This window comes from Mobula hypostoma, chromosome 3 (assembly GCF_963921235.1).
Source record: "Mobula hypostoma chromosome 3, sMobHyp1.1, whole genome shotgun sequence".
NCBI lineage: Eukaryota > Metazoa > Chordata > Chondrichthyes > Myliobatiformes > Myliobatidae > Mobula > Mobula hypostoma.
Genome location: NC_086099.1, coordinates 71,289,219 through 71,305,927, shown reverse-complemented (window position 1 = coordinate 71,305,927; position 16,709 = coordinate 71,289,219). Strand labels below are relative to the sequence as shown.

Genomic DNA, 16,709 nt, shown 5'->3' with positions numbered 1-16,709 from the left:
TAACTGACAAAAGTACAAAGAAAAGATTTTCAATAGTTTTACTGACCAACTTGATTGTATTTTGTAAAGATACATAAACTTAGAATTTGATGGCTGCAACACACTCAACAAAAGTTGGGACAGAGGCATGTTTACCATTGTGTTACATCACCTTTCCTTTTAATAACACTTTTTAATCATTCTGGAACTGAGGATACTAATTGTAGTAGATTTGCAATTGGAAATTTTGTCCATTATTGCTTGATATAAGACTTCAGCTGCTCAACAGTCCGTGGTCTCCGTTGTCTGATGCTCCTCTTCATGATGCGCCATACATTTTCAATAGGAGATAGATCTGGACTGGCAGCAGGCCAGTCAAGCACACACACTCTGTCTACAAAGGCACGCTGTTGTAGCCCGTGCAGAATGTGGTCTGGCATTGTCCTGCTGAAATAAGCATGGACGTCCCGGGAAGAGACGTCGCCTTGATGGCAACAGGTGTCTCTCTAAAATCCTAATATACTCCTCAGAGTCAATGGTACCTTCACATACATGCAACTCACCCATGCCGTGGGCACTGATGCACCCTCATACCATCACAGATGCTGGCTTTTGCACCTTACGCTGACAACAGTCTGGATGGTTGTTTTCAGCTTTGGCACGGAGAACTCTACGCCTGTTTTTTCCGAAAACTAGCTGAAATGTGGAATCATCTGACCACAGCACGTGGTTCCACAGTCTTTCGGTCCATCTGAGATGAGCTCGGGCCCAGAGAACTTGCCGGCATTTCTGCGTAGAGTTGATGTGTGGCTTCCTCCTTGCGTAATACAGTTTCAAGTTGCATTTCTGGATGCAGCGACGGACTGTGTTGAGTGACAATGGTTTTCCGAAGTACTGCCGAGCCCAGGTGGCTATAATTGTCACAGTAGCATGACGGTTTCTTAGGCATTGCCGCCTGAGGGCTCGAAGATCACGTGCATTCAACAGTGGTTTCTGACCTTGCCCTTTACGCACTGAGATGTCTCTGAATTCTCTGAATCTTTTCACAATATTATGTACTGTAGATGTTGAAAGACCTAAATTCTCCGCAATCTTGCGTTGAGAAATGTTCCTTTTGAACTGACTAACAATTCTCTCACGAATTTTGGCACAAAGGGGTGAGCCATGACCCACCTTTGCTTGCAAAGACTGAGCCTTTGATGGACGCTACTTTTATACCCAGTCATGATACCTCACCTGCTACCAATTAGCCTGCTTAATGTGGAGTCTTCCAAACCAGTGTTACTTGAATATTCTGTGCATTTTTCTATCTTATTTTAACTCTGTCCCAACTTTTGTTGAGTGTGTTGCAGCCATCAAATTCTAAATTTGTGTATATTTACAAAATAAAATTAAGTTGGTCAGTAAAACTATTGAAAATCTTTGTACTTTTGTCAGTTAAATAAAGGTTCATGTGAATTAACATATCACAGATTTTTGTTTTTATTGCATTTTGGAAAATATCCCAACTTTTCTGGAAATGGGGTTTGTACTTATTGACTAAATTTTTAAATCTGTCTTCCAAGTTCAGAGTTCAGTTTCCCTTTGTTTTGTTCTGAAGTACCTTTAGACTCGTGTAAATATATTTGGATCTCTTCTTAACATCTGGATATCCTGACAGAGATACCAAAGTATTTCCAAGCTTGCATTCACTGATGTAATGTATGAAACAACTTTCCAAGAGTGTTGATGGAATAAATGGTTATACTGTGTCTCAGGTGTTTGTTGAAGGACAATTGCCACCATGTCAAAGATGGCATTGATTATGTAGCAATCACAAAATAACATTGATAGAATGAACTATATAATGTGTTTACGTCTCTGGAATGGAGAATAATGATTCTGATGCGAGAGTGTGCTCAATTAGGAAACATTTAGAACCATCCAAAATTTTGAATATCTCAAGAGTTCCAAGTGAACATCTTGAAATTTCACTTGATGGCATGAATATTGGTTTCTCCTCTTCCTTTATTCCCCACTCTGGCCTTTTATCTCTTCTCACCTGCCTATCACTATCCCTGGGTTTCTTTCTTCATTCCTTTCTCCTGTGGTCCACTCTGCTCTCCTATCAGATTCTTTCCGCTCCAGCCCTTTACCTTTCCCATACGCCTGGCTCCACCTATCACCTTCCACTTGTTCTCCTTACCCACCCCACACCTTTATATTTTGGCATCTTCCTGAAGAAAGGTCTCAGCCCAAACGTTGACTGTTTATTCATTTCCATAGATGCTGCCTGATACTGCTGAGTTTCTCTGGCATTTTTTGTGTGTTGCTTTGAAAGTTAATTTATTTTTATCAGAGAAACCTTTGATTATCAGAATGTAATATTTATTCAATATATTTTAAAAAATCCACTTTTATATATTGTATATGTAATTTTTTCTATGGAATAGATATGGTGATTATTAAAATCTATAATCTGTATGAATACACTTAATATATTTAATGTCAGTACTATCAGAATTACAGATTATAAACTCATCTGACTAATCTGAATACAAATTTCTGCTATTAATTTGTAACTGATAGTTTCTTCCTTAAATATAACTCTAACTGTCAAACTTTTTTTTAGCCTTTTACTGTGTCCCAGTTGAAGCTGTGTGCTGGAATAATGGTAACAGCATCTCACAACCCCAAGCAGGATAATGGTTATAAGGTAAACATGCAGTTCTTTGTGCAAAATTTGTCACTTTACCCAAATCCATTAGTTGATAAATAAGCTGATCTTTTTTCCCCATAGTTTACATATGTTGTGATGAAATGCAGCCTGTACAATGATTCATGTAAGTGGTCGTGGTGTAGCAATATTAATGGAAGTAGAGTGCAGATTGACAAAAATGAATGTATGACTGGTAAATTCTAGGAATTTGTCTATGTCAATATTTGCATGTGATTTTTTTTTCTCCATCACATTCCTCAGCCTTGTGTTCACTGACAGTGAAATAAGATTATCTCACGAATAATTAATACAGTTTAATTTGGGTTTTACTCCTTCACAATGAGCTAACAGTGATAGGAATTGAATTGCTTCATTCTTTCCGATGTCTAAAGCAGAAAAATCCTAGGGCAATCGACAAATTTGAAAACCTTTTTACTGATTATGAACCTCTATACCAGATTCTATTGGGTTCTTATTTGCTTCTGATCTTGATGGCATAAATATCGATTTCTCCTACCAGTGAACAAATCTATTCCCTCCTCCCCCCCCCGCCCCATTCTCCACTCTGACCTTGCACCACTTCTCACATGCCTATTGCTCCCCACTGGGTCCCCTCCACCTCCCCTTTCTCCTATTGTCCACTCTCCTCTCCTATCAAATTCTTTCTTCTCCACCCCTTGACCTTTCCCACCTACCTAGCTTCACCTATCAACTTCCAGCAAGCCTCCTTCCCCACCCCCCCCCCCTTTTTATTCTGGCATCTTCTTCCTTCCCAGTGCTGAGGAAGGGTCTCTGTCTGAAAAGTTGATTGTTTACTCTTTTCCATCAGTCCTGCTGAGTTCTTCAATGCTTTGTGTTGCTTTGGATTTCCAGCAACTGCAGACTTTTTCACTTAATTGATTTTCTTGTGCAATCAATTCAATTTTATTCCACTTTCCTATTTGGCTTTATCTTTGTGATTTGGGCAATATCATGAAAGCTGCCTGAAAACCTTTAGGCTTGACGGAGGTCTCCCTTGCTATGTTGGCATGTCTTAATACTTTAGATCTAGCTAGTAGTTTGTTGTATGTAAATGATGTTTTGGAAATCCATCTGTGCACTGAGTCTTGTTAGAATAAAATTCACTGCAGAGTGTATTATCTTCAATCATACTTATAAAAACATGGGATCTCTTTTATCTTGAATTTGTGTAATTATTCCAAATAAGACAATAAGCATCAAGACTGCCTCTGTTTTTGTTTGTTGCACTCATAATATTTTAAGTAATTCATATTTGTTCTGTTTCCTTTGGATGAAGAATGTGTTGTCACAAATTTAGCAACCTGATACCTAAAAATTTCAGAAGTTAGTACCTGCATTTTTACAGTGAAGTGACCATTACTTGGACAAAAAAGATGAGGTCCTTTTGTTTATTTACAATATTTCCAGGGTAACAAACCTAATGCACATGCTGAGAACTTTACAATCATAGTTTTTCAGAAAAAAAGACCATAAGAGATAGGAGCAGAATTAGGCCATTCAGCCCATTCTGAACATTCTCATGGCGTCTCCCCATAATCTTTCATGCCCCGACTAATCAAGAACCGATTAACATCTGCCTTAAATGCACCCAATGACCTGTCCACCACAGCGGAATATCGCAATGAATTCCAGAGATTTATCACCCTCTGGCTAAAGAAATTCCTCCTCATCTCCGTTCTAAATGGATGTTCCTCTATTCTGAGGCTGTGCCCTCTGGTTCTAGACTCCCCCAATAGAGGAGACATCTTCTCCACATCCATTCTATCTAGGTCTTTCAATATTTGAGAGGTTTCAATGAGATTCCCCCCCCCCTCATTTTTCTAAGTCCAGTGAGTACAGGCCTAAGGCTATCTAACGCTCCTCAGACAATAACCCTTTCATCCCTGGAATCATTCTTGTGAACCTCCTCTGAACACACTCAGAAACATCCTGTCTTAGATAAAGGGCCCAAAACGGCTCACAATACTCCAAGTAAAACTTCAGCGTTACACCCTTGTGCTTATATTCTTCTCCTCTTGAAATTTGCCTTCCTCGCCACTGACTCAACCTTCAGGGAATCTTGCATGAAGACTCCCAAGTCAATTGCACCTCAGATTTTTTAATTTTCTCACCTTTTAGAAAAAGGTTTACACCTTTATTCCTTCTACCAGTCCATGACAATAACTTCCCTATTCTGTATTCCATTTGTCATTTCTTTATCCATTCTCCTAATCTGTATAAGTCCTTCTGCAGACTCTCTGCCCCTCCACCTATCTTTGTATCGTTCACAAACTTGGCCACAAAGCCATCAATTCCATCATCCAAATCATTGACATACAATGTGAAAAGAAGTGGTCACAACATCAACCCCTGCGGAACACCACTAGTCACCAGCAGCCAATCAAAAAAAGACTCATTTTATTCCCACTTTTTGTCTCCTGCCAATCAGCCAATCCTCTATCTATGCTGGTATCTCTCCTGTAATACCATGTGCTCTTATCTTGTTAAGCAGCTTCATGTGCGGCACTTTGTCAAACACCTTCTGAAAATCCAAGGACACGACATTCACTGACATTCTTCTTTGTCTATCCTGCCTGTTAGTTCCTCAAAGAATTCCAACAGATTTGTCTGGCAAGATTTTCCCTTAAGGAAACTATGCTGATATTGGCCTATTTTGTCAAGTTCCACGGTGAAGATGGATGTACAATGCTTAAGTTCTTTTGCCATTTCTTTGTACCCCATTATTACCTGTCCAGAGTTATTTTCTGGTGATCAAGTATCTGCATTCGCCTCTCTTTTATTCGTTATATACAGTGGCATGCAAAAGTTTGGGCACCCCTGGTCAAAATTTCTGTTACTATGAATAGTTAGGTGAGTAGAAGATGAACTGATCTCCAAAAGTCATAAAGTTAAAGATGAAACATTCTTTTCAACATTTTAAGCAAGATTAGTGTATTATTTTTGTTTTGTACAATTTTAGAATAGGAAAAAAGGAAAGGAGCACGATGCAAAAGTTTGGGCACCCTGCATGGTAACACCCCATTTGGCAAGTATCACAGCTTGTAAATGCTTTTTGTAGCCAGCTAAAAGTCTTTCAATTCTTGTTTGGGGGATTTCCGCCCATTTGCAAAAGGCTTCTAGTTCTGTGAGATTCTTGGGCCATCTTGCATGCACTGCTCACTTGAGGTCTATCCACAGATTCTCGATGATGTTTAGGTCAGGGGACTATGAGGGCCATGGAAAAACCTTTAGCTTGAGCCTCTTGAGGTAGTCCATTGTGGATTTTGAGGTGCGCTTAAGTTCATTATCCTGTTGTAGAAGCCATCCTCTTTTCATCTTCGGCTTTTTTACAGACAGTGTGATGTTTACTTCCAGAATGTGCTGGTATTTAATTGAATTCATTCTTCCCTCTACCAGTAAATGTTCCCCGTGCCACTGACTGCAACACAAGCCCAAAGCATGATCGATCCACCCCCATGCTTAACAGTTGGAGAGGTGTTCTTTTCATGAAATTCTGCACCCTTTTTTCTCCAAACATACCTTTGCTCATTGCGGCCAAAAAGTTCTATTTTAACTTCATCAGTCCACAGGACTTGTTTCCAAAATGCATCAGTCTTGTTTAGATGTTCCTTTGAACCTTTTGATTGGAACTTTTTGGCCGCAATGAGCAAAGGTATGTTTGGAGAAAAAAGGCTGCAGAATTTCATGAAAAGTTAAATTGGACAACTATATGGACAGGAAAGGAATGGAGGGTTATGGGCTGAGTGCAGGTATGTGACAGTAAGAATTTGGCACTGACTAGAAGGGCCGAGATGGCCTGTTTCCATGCTGTAATTGTTATATGGTTATGTGGAACATTTACTGGTAGAGGGAAGAAGGAATTCAATTAAATACCAGCAAATTCTGGAAGTAAACATCACACCATCTGTAAAAAAGCTGAAGATGAATAGAGGATGGCTTCTACAACAGGATAATGAACCTAAACGCACCTCAAAATCCACAGTGGATTACCTCAAGAGGCACAAGCTGAAGGTTTTGTCATGGCCCTCACAGTCCCCTGACCTAAACATCATCGAGAATCTGTGGATAGACTTCAAAAGAGCAGTGCATGCAAGACAGCCCAAGAATCTCACAGAACTAGAAGCCTTTTGTAAGGAAGAATGGGCGGAAATCCCCCAAACAAGAATTGAAAGACTTAGCTGGCTACAAAAAGCGTTTACAAGCTGTGATACTTGCCAAGGTGGGTGTTACTAAGTACTGCCATGCAGGGTGCCCAAACTTTTGCTTCAGGCCCTTTTCCTTTTTTGTTATTTTGGAACTGTAAAAGATGGAAATAAAAAAGTTTTCTTAAAATATTAAAGAAATATGTCATCTTTGACTTTATGCCTTTTGGAAATCAGTTCATCTTTTACTCGCTTAGCACAGTAACAGAAATTTTTGACCGGGGTGCCCAAACATTTGCATACCACTGTATCTGGAAAAAGAACTTGTGGTATCCTCCGTTATCCTCTTTGGTATCCTCTTTCGTATGTCATCTTTTCCCTCGGCCTTGTGTTAGTTTTTAAAAGCTTCCCAATCCTCCCTCTTTCCACTAATTGCTATAGTATATGCTCTCTCCTTTGCGTTTATGTTGTTTTTGATTTCCCTTGTCTGGCACAGTTGTGTTATCCTCCCTTTAGAATACTTCTTCATCTTTGAGATGTATCTATCCTGGGCTTTGCGAAATGCCCCAGAAACTTCAACCATTGCTATTTTGCCATCATCCCTACTAGTGTCCTCTTCCAATCAACTTTGGCCAGCTCATCTCTCATGCCTCTATAATTCCTTTTACTCCACTGACTTTAGCTTCTCCCTCTCAAACTGCAAGGTGAATTCTATCATATTATGATCACTGCCTCCTAAGAGTTCCTTTACCTCACTAATCAAATCTATTTCATTACACAACACCCAGTCCAGAATAGCTGATCCCCAAGTGGGCTCAACCTCTAACTACTCTAAAAAGTGATCTTATAGGCTTTCCACAAATTCTGATTTTCTAAATCTACCGACATATTGAAATCCCTTATGACTATCATGATATTGCCCATGCATTTTCTATTTCCTGTTGTAATTTGTAGCTCATATCCTAGCTACTGTTCAGAGGCCTATATATACCAGCAATACTTATCACTTACATAAATCAGTAGATCGTAAGTTTTGTTCTTTGCTCAATATGTGTCTTCATAATGTTGGCCTAATTTTTGTGGCCTTGCACTTCATTGTAATGCAGAAGTGTTATGCAAGGCCACAAAAATCAGACCAAATTTGCAAACAAGAGAAAATCTGCAGATGCTAGAAATCCAAAGAACACACACAGAATGCTGGAGGAACTAGCAGGCCAGGTAGCATCTATGAAAAACAGTACGGTCGATGTTTTGGGCCAAGACCCCTCATCAGGACGAGGGGGAGTAAAAGACCAGTCTTGATGAAGGTTCTTGGCCTGAAATGTCAACTATACTCTTTTCCATAGATGCCTGGCCTGCTGACTTCCTCCAGCATTCTGTGCGTTGCCAAATTTGCAAAGTTGCATTATAGTGTATTTTTCATGAAATTTGATTTGTGTGCATGCCAGACTATCCTTGTTTGTAGAGGAATCCCACAGTTCATCCAGTAAATGAATATCTTAAATTGTGGACAAAAATTGGGAATAATGCTTTCTTTCCCCACAGAATTGCACTTTATTTCCTAATGTCATTGTAGTGATGGAATAGGACTTAATAGGTAGTTCTAAAATGAGACAGCATGGACTCAGTAGGGCAAATGCCACCTTTGCAATAACAATTTTTTGTATGAATTGTGTAACTCACATAATGCATGGTATTTTCTTGCAAATTAAACACATTTGACTATGTCCCTTCTCCCATTAGATTGTATGAGGAAAGTTGATCTGTAGGAATGATCTAGCTTAATCTTTGGAACAAAAATTATTGGGTATCTAGTTTAAAAAGCATGATTTAGAACAGTTTTGTTTACAACTGGTGAAGGTTGATGCAAGTTTATGAATCTTGCCACAAATCTGTTTTGTTGGTAATTGTCAGGTTTACTGGGAAAATGGGGCTCAGATTATACAACCCCATGATGAAGAAATCGCAAAGGCCATTGAGAAAAATTTAGAGCCGTGGCAAGGGTCATGGAATGACAAGATTGTTGACTGTAGTTCCCTCATTAAAGATCCTTATGAAAATATGAAAAATAAATATTTTGAATGTTTACAGAAACATTGTTTTTACAGGTGAGTCAGATCAATTATATTGTTATCTGTTAAAAAATTATTAGTAATATTTATTGTTTAATCATTTGATTGTCAGACTTGAGCAATAAGATACACTAGGTTAAATTCAATTATGTCTGAATTCCTGCTATATAAGAGCAAAATATAGGTGCTGAGGAAATGAAATATAGAAGCACAAAATGTGAGCATTATTCATCAGAGTAAGCTGCATTTGTTAAATTATGTTCTTGCCGACTCCTACCTTTTATGTTTGTTCCTTCCCTGACCCTTCATTTGCTTAAAATGTGTTAAATATTTTACTTTCTAATTCTGATATAAAATCATTAACCATAAATGTTACATCTGTTTCTATTCTGATAGATAATGCCTGACTCGTTTGAGTATTTCTGGCATTCATTATTTAAAAGTTTAAAGTTAATTTGTAATTTTTTTTCACTGTGCAATCATTGTGGCCATGCAATGGAAATAACTGTTTTTCTCCCTCCTCCTACCATACCTAATTTGTCCTTCACTACACCATTGTCATGAATTTGCCATTCTGTATCTTTGTAACTTATGTGCCTGACAGCTTTCCACTTCTTTTGCTGAGCACCTTTCCATCAATCTGCCTTGTATACATTCCCTGTGTTTTACTAGTGTACTAATCCTTAAATGTGCCTAGCGCAACAAGTGTGAAATTGGCACTAAGAACTTAAATTATGATTCTGACATTTCAATATTTGCTAAATCATAACTCTGAAGTTTTTATATTTGAAACAACCATATTGTACTTGACCACTCAAATTAGCATGGGTTCAGGTATTATCAATGTATTTGCAAATAAATAATAATGGATTCATTTTTCTATGCTTGTTCATCATTTTTATTTAATAAATTAATCATTGGTTTCATTTGCCATATTTCATATTTTTATCTGAATTTAATTTCCGTTTAATTTCTAGGGATATAAATAAAAGCACCAAACTTAAATTTATCCATACATCTGTGCACGGAGTTGGACACGAATTTGTACAGTCGGCTTTCAAAGCATTCAACTTGGCTCCTCCTCTTGCAGTTCCAGAGCAGAAAGATCCTGATCCGGAGTTTTCAACAGTCAAGTACCCAAATCCAGAAGAAGGCAAAGATGTATTGGTAAATTCACTTCTGAAGTCTTAGAGCAGTACAGCACAAAAATAGGCTTCTTTGGCTAGTCTAGCCTGTCCCTGCCTGGTGTTCTGCCTAATCCTACCTGCCTACACCCAGACCCTTGCCCTCCATACCTCTCTCATCCCTGACCCTATCCATACTTCTCTTAGTGTTACAATTGACCTCCAATCTACTGCTTCTGCTAGCAGTTTATTCCACACTCGCAGCACCCTTTGAGTGAAGAAGATCCAAGATCCTCCTCAGATTCCTCTCAAATTTTTTACCTTTCACCCTAAAATTGTGACCCCTGGACTCACCCAGCCTGAAGAGGGGATAAATGCTAATAGGCATTTACCCTATCTATACCCCTCATAATTTTGTATATCTCTAAGATCTCCCCTCATTCTCCTACGCTGCACAGAAAATAAAGTCCTGTTGAAAAGTTGAAGTCAGATGTATCAATATTACAGTGGAGTAAAGGGAATTACAGAGGCATGAGAGAGGAGTTGGCCAGAATTGATTGGAAAAGAACACTGGCAGGAATGACAGCACGGCAGGAATGGCTGCAATTTCTGAAAGCAATTCAGAAAGCACAGGGTATATACATCCCAAAGAGGAAGAAGTATTCTGAAGTCAAGATGATAAACCATGGCTAACAAAACAAGACAAAGCCAAGATAAAAGCCAAAGAGAGGGCATATAATTGAGCAAAAATTAGTGGGAAGTTAAAGGATTGGGAAGCTTTAAACAACCAACAGAAGGCAACTAAAAAAGTCACTAAGAAGATAAAGTTGGAATACGAAGGTTAGAACATAGAACATAGAACAGTACAGCACAGTACAGGCCCTTCGGCCCACAATGTTGTGCTAACCCTCAAACCCTTCCTCCCATATAACCCCCCCACTTTAAATTCCTCCATGTACCTGTCTAGTAGTCTCTTAAATTTCACGAGTGTATCTGCCTCCACCACTGACTCAGGCAGTGCATTCCATGCACCAGCCACTCTCTGAGTAAAAAAACCTTCCTCTAATATCCCCTTTGAACTTCCCACCCCTTACCTTAAAGCCATGTCCTCTTGTATTGAGCAGTGGTGACCTGGGGAAGAGGTGCTGGCTGTCCACTCTATCTATTCCTCTTGATATCTTGTATACCTCTATCATATCTCCTCTCATCCTCCTTCTTTCCAAAGAGTAAAGCCCTAGCTCCCTTAATCTCTGATCATAATCCATACTCTCTAAACCAGGCAGCATCCTGGTAAATCTCCTCTGTACCCTTTCCAATGCGTCCAAATCCTTCCTATAGTGAGGCGACCAGAACTGGACACAGTACTCCAAGTGTGGCCCAACCAGAGTTTTATAGAGCTGCATCATTACATCGCGACTCTTAAACTCTATCCCTCGACTTATGAAAACTCACACCTCATAAGCTTTCTTAACTACCCTATCTACCTGTGAGGCAGTTTTCAGGGATCTGTGGACATGTACCACCAGATCCCTCTGCTCCTCCACACTACCAAGTATCCTGCCATTTACTTTGTACTCTGCCTTGGAGTTTGTCCTTCCAAAGTGTACCACCTCACACTTCTCCAGGTTGCACTCCATCTGCCACTTCTCAGCCCACTTCTGCATCCTATCAAAGTCTCTCTGCAATGTTTGACAATCCTCTACACCATCTATAACACCACCAACTTTTGTGTCGTCTGCAAACTTGCCAACCCACCCTTCTACCCCCCACATCCAGGTCGTTAATAAAAATCACAAAAAGTAGAGGTCCCAGAACAGAACATATGACCTCTAGTTTTTGTCCCACACATCCTCAGTGTATACTTCTATCTAATCTCCCCTGAATCTTCTCCATTCCAAGAAATAAGCTTCTTGTTTACTTCCACTCTCTGGCTCTCTCGCTAAGCCAATGTCAAATTGACTCCTTTATCCTGAATGCCAAACAATTTAAACTTTTGGTCCAGCCACCCATGCAGGACTTCATCAAAGCCCTTGCTAAGGTCCATGTAGACAACGTTTTCTGCCTTTCCTTCGTTAACCATCTTGGTGACCTCCTCAAAAAAAAAGATTTGTAAGATGTGACTTGCCATTTACAAAGCCATGTTGACTATCCCTAATAAGGCACTGTCTATCCAAATAGTGATCTATCCTGTCCCTTGTAATACCTTCCAGTATTTTACCAATGACTGACATCAGGCTCATCAACTTATAATTTCTCAGTTTATTCTTAAAGCCTTTCCTAAACAACAGAACACTGTCCTCTAGTCCTCTGACACCTTAGCCAGAGCCCCTGCAGTTTCTGGACAAGCCTCTCACAAAGAGCGACGGGACACCTCTTCAGGACCTGGGGATTTATCTATCCTAATTAATTTCAGTACAGCAAATATCTCCTTCTGTAATCCAGATATGGTTCATGACCTCTCTACCCCATGTAGTAAAAACTGCTTTTGCGTTTTACATATACATATCTCTACATATGGTTGAATGTAACCGCCAAATTGGATAATACTGGCCACTGAAGAAAATAAGATTTTATTTTTAAATAAGTGAGTTACTGGTGACCAGCTTTAACATGTTTAATCTAGATTTATAGTTATTTGCATTTATTGAGAACTTGTAGAACCTTAACATGTCTAATACACATTGTTTTAATATTTTTTTAAATCTTTCTCCATTTAAAAGCTCATTCCAGTATTCAGATTGCAGTCGGTAAAATTACCTCAGATACAAGTGAAAGCTTTGCCAGAAATTTGAAGCAAGGCTCTGATTATGCAGTAAATGCTGGAAACACGAAATGGGTCAGGCAGCATACATGGAAGGAGAAACAGTAAATGCTTCAGTTTTGAGGGCCTCCTTACAATGCTGCCTGATTTGCTAAGTGCTTACAGCGTTTTCTGTTTCTGTTTTCATTTCCAGCATTTGTAGTTTTTAGTATTCTTCCCTGTTATATTGTGTTACGTTTGAAAGATGTACATCAGTACTCATTTTCTAGAGGCAAATGGAAAAATGGGTAAATAGAAGATTTGTTTGACATTTCTATCTTTAAACAATTTTCACTTTTTGAGGTGAATATACTAAACAATCCTTGCAGTGTAGTCATGTGAAGAGTAAAGTTTAGTACCATCAGCTTTGAGTATTTTTTGATTAAAACAAATGAAGCTACAGCAAGAACAATATTCAGTGTTCAAGATTCTGAATTTAAAGAATGAAAATCTCTACAGCTACATTTTCTTTGTTTATAATTGTACAGAAGTTTTATTCAAAGGGTTTCAAAGGTACAATATAATGTCAGAGAAATGTATACAATATACATCCTGAAATGCTTTTTCTTTGTAACCATCCGCAAAAACAGAGGAATGCCCCTAAGAATGAACGACAATCAAATGTTAGAACCCCAAAGTCCCCCCCTCAGCTCCCCCCTCCCTCCACCGGCAAAAAAAAGGAAATCGACACCCACCAACAAGCACTCAAGTGTGAGCAAAGCAACAGCAAAGACACAGACTTGCAGGTACCCCAAAGACTTCATGTTTCACCTGGTATTCGACATACCATGGGTTCTCTCTCTCCCTAATAAGGGAGAAAGAGGTGTCTCAGTTTTCCAAGCGAATGGGGAGACATAACAAAAAACTCGTGGTTTATGATGTTAAACCGCATCGCTTTTTTCAGCTCTGTGCCCAAAAATCTGGGCACACAACCACAGATATTCTGACTCCCCCGATGCCACACAGGTCTCCTGTTGTGACGCCGACTCTCCCCAGAGCCCTGAAATCCTAGGCTTTCAAATCCGAGCCCTTGGCGTGCTGAACGACAACAGTGGGTTACGAAACCCCGGGAGTGGGTCCCATTCCTGAAAAGAACTACAGAAACATAGAAAACCTACAGCACAATATGGGCCCTTCGGCCCACAAAGTTGTGCCGAACATGTCCCTACCTTAAAATTACTAGGGTTACCCATAGCCCTCTATTTTTCTACGCTCCATGTATCTATCCAAAAGTCTCTTAAAAGACTCTATCGTATCCGCCTCCACCACCGTTGCTGGCAGCCCATTCCACGCACTCACCACTCTCTGTGTTTATATAAAAAAAACTTACCCCTGACTTCTCCTCTGTACCTACTCCCAAGCACCTTAAACCTGTGCCCTCTTGTGGCAGCCATTTAAGCCCTGGGAAAAAAGCCCCTAATTATCCACACAATCAATGCCTCTCATCATCTTATACACCTCCATCAGGTCACCTCTGATCCTCCATGTAACTGTGTAATAGTCAGCGTGTAACTCCAGGCCAGGGTCTTCAAAAGAACCCTGAAAGGGAAAAATAAAGATATTAAAGATGGAAATAGAGCTGCTTCCGAAGATGCAAGCAAAGGAATAGCTGTTTAGCACCAAGTACATTCTAACATTAAAAAGCCACTTCTAGCAAATTACCTTCTGATTTACAATTGAGTGGTTTGTGACTCTTCACTTTAAAGCTTTGAACTTGTGTGTAGTGTGGCTTGTTTCCATTTTATCACTGGATCACAGATGAGCTTTCTGTCAAATCTTGTCCAGATAACTTGTGGAAGCGTGCCAAATGAATACTGTGGAAAGCTATTTTACCATAGAACCTAAAGTGATACACTTTTATTGTTTCCAGACATTATCCTTTGCCCTAGCTGACAAGGAAGGAGCCAAAATCATTTTGGCAAATGACCCAGATGCTGACCGTCTTGCTGTGGCTGAGAAGCAAGAAGGGTAAGCAGTTTCTGAGTAGGTAAAATATCAACAAGTACTGCATTGCTCTTTGCTTGCATGCTCCTACCAGCTGACTGCATTTCTAAGATATTCAGGTAACATTTCAGATGGGTTTTCAGATGTTGTATGATTTTCCCAGGTAAAGTGACTTCTGATCATTATGAGGATATAAATAAGTACTGTGGATTCTGGTTAATTGGGACACATTGGTACCAGTACATTTTGACCCAATTATAGGCTGCCCCAGAAGTTCTCTGGAAATAAAAATGACTATAAGAAAGACTAACTGTTTAACTGTGTAACAAATTATGTATTTAAGTGTATCACAGAACAAACTAGAACAATGCCAATGCTACTACAGTACTATAAAACTGTATTAGTTCCTAATAGTTATCAATTCATCCAGTGTATGCTGCCCTGGTCTTTTGGTTGACTGTAACTGAACAAAATCAGCGCAGACACCTAGGCAGATAATGGACTGCCTTTGTACAATCCTTTCCACAATCCATCCTCCAAATCTTCATTTTCATTGTAATATTCAATATGATTGTCAATACCTTCATATTCTTCATAGTTTCTAACTTGTTGAAGTAGTGAAACAGTTTGATTTTTCACTCCCAGCTGTTTCTGGCATCTTCAAGCCTGAATGCTTGAAACTGCAGTTTGCAAAACAGTTCAAAATTGTCTTTCTGCTCATTTCTCACCAACTATCACTGACAAAAGTTACTGCTGTTTGAACACAAACACACACAACTGACACTATTTAAAAACTGTCTGCTCTAAGCACATTACAGTGTCCAATGGTCACACAAGTCCACATGACTGAGGCTAGTTAGAAACTGTTCAGTAACAGTCTGCTGTCCCAATTAAGCAGCATAGTGTCCCAAATAAAGGGAATCCCACCTATCTTAATTATTTTCTGTCCTTTAAGGGTTGTCACAAATAAGCAGCTGTCCTGAATAACTAATAGCCTAATTAACCAGAATTGACTGTATTTTTCTTTTTTCTCTGACAATGAGAGACTTCGCAAGTAGGAAGCATGCGTCATATTAAACAAGGGTTGGAGGATGCATGTTACCAACACTACCTGTGGATGGGTTTTAGGCTTCTATAATCAAAATTAATAATCATAAGACATTAGGCATAGGCGCAGAATTAAGCTATTTGACCCATCAAGTCTACTTTGTCATTCCATCGGGGCTAATTTGTTATTCCTCTCAACCCCATTCTCCTACCTCTACCCATAACATTTAATACCCCGACTAATCAAGAACCTTTCAACCTCTGCTTTAAATATACTCAATGACTTGGTCTCCACAGCCGTATGTGACAATGAATTCCAGATTCACTACCCTTTGACTAAAGAAATTCCTCCTCATCTCTTTGGTAAATTGGCATCGCTCTATTCTGAGGCTGTGCCCTCTAGTCCTAGACTCCTCCACTGTAGGAAACATCTTCCCCACATCTACTGTATCTAAACCTTTCAATATTTGGTATGTTTCAGTCAGATCCCCCTTCATTCTTCTAAGTTCGTGCAAGTGCAGGACAAGAGCTATCAAACACTCTATACTTTTAGCTAAAAAAGAACTAATGTTGAGAATAAAATATCTTCTTTTTGCTCTTAGTGGAGAATGGAAAGTGTTTTCAGGGAACGAATTGGGTGCCTTGTTGGGCTGGTGGATTTTTACTTGCTGGAAGAAGCTAAATCCAGAGTCCTCTCGTCTGAAAAATGTGTATATGTTAGCAAGTACAGTCTCTTCAAAAATTCTCCAGGCAATTGCACTAAAGGAAGGATTTCATTTTGAGGTAAATGCTTGTTTTTGATAATTATGTCTGTTAAATAATTGTTTGTTTGATTTTAATATGAAACAAATCACAAAACTATGAACATAGAGCATTATTGTA

The 16,709-nt window shown here is 39.2% G+C and overlaps 1 protein-coding gene across 1 annotated transcript in view; it reads left to right on the top strand.

Annotated features, from left to right (window-relative positions):
• Window positions 1–16,709, top strand: part of pgm2 (phosphoglucomutase 2) — a 66,323-nt gene that overhangs the window by 27,614 nt on the left and 22,000 nt on the right. The window contains exons 5-9 of the mRNA XM_063043309.1: window positions 2,591–2,674; window positions 8,755–8,948; window positions 9,890–10,079; window positions 14,707–14,804; window positions 16,430–16,610. Of these exons, the coding sequence (XP_062899379.1) occupies window positions 2,591–2,674; window positions 8,755–8,948; window positions 9,890–10,079; window positions 14,707–14,804; window positions 16,430–16,610 (747 nt within the window). The remainder of the gene's footprint in view (window positions 1–2,590; window positions 2,675–8,754; window positions 8,949–9,889; window positions 10,080–14,706; window positions 14,805–16,429; window positions 16,611–16,709) is intronic.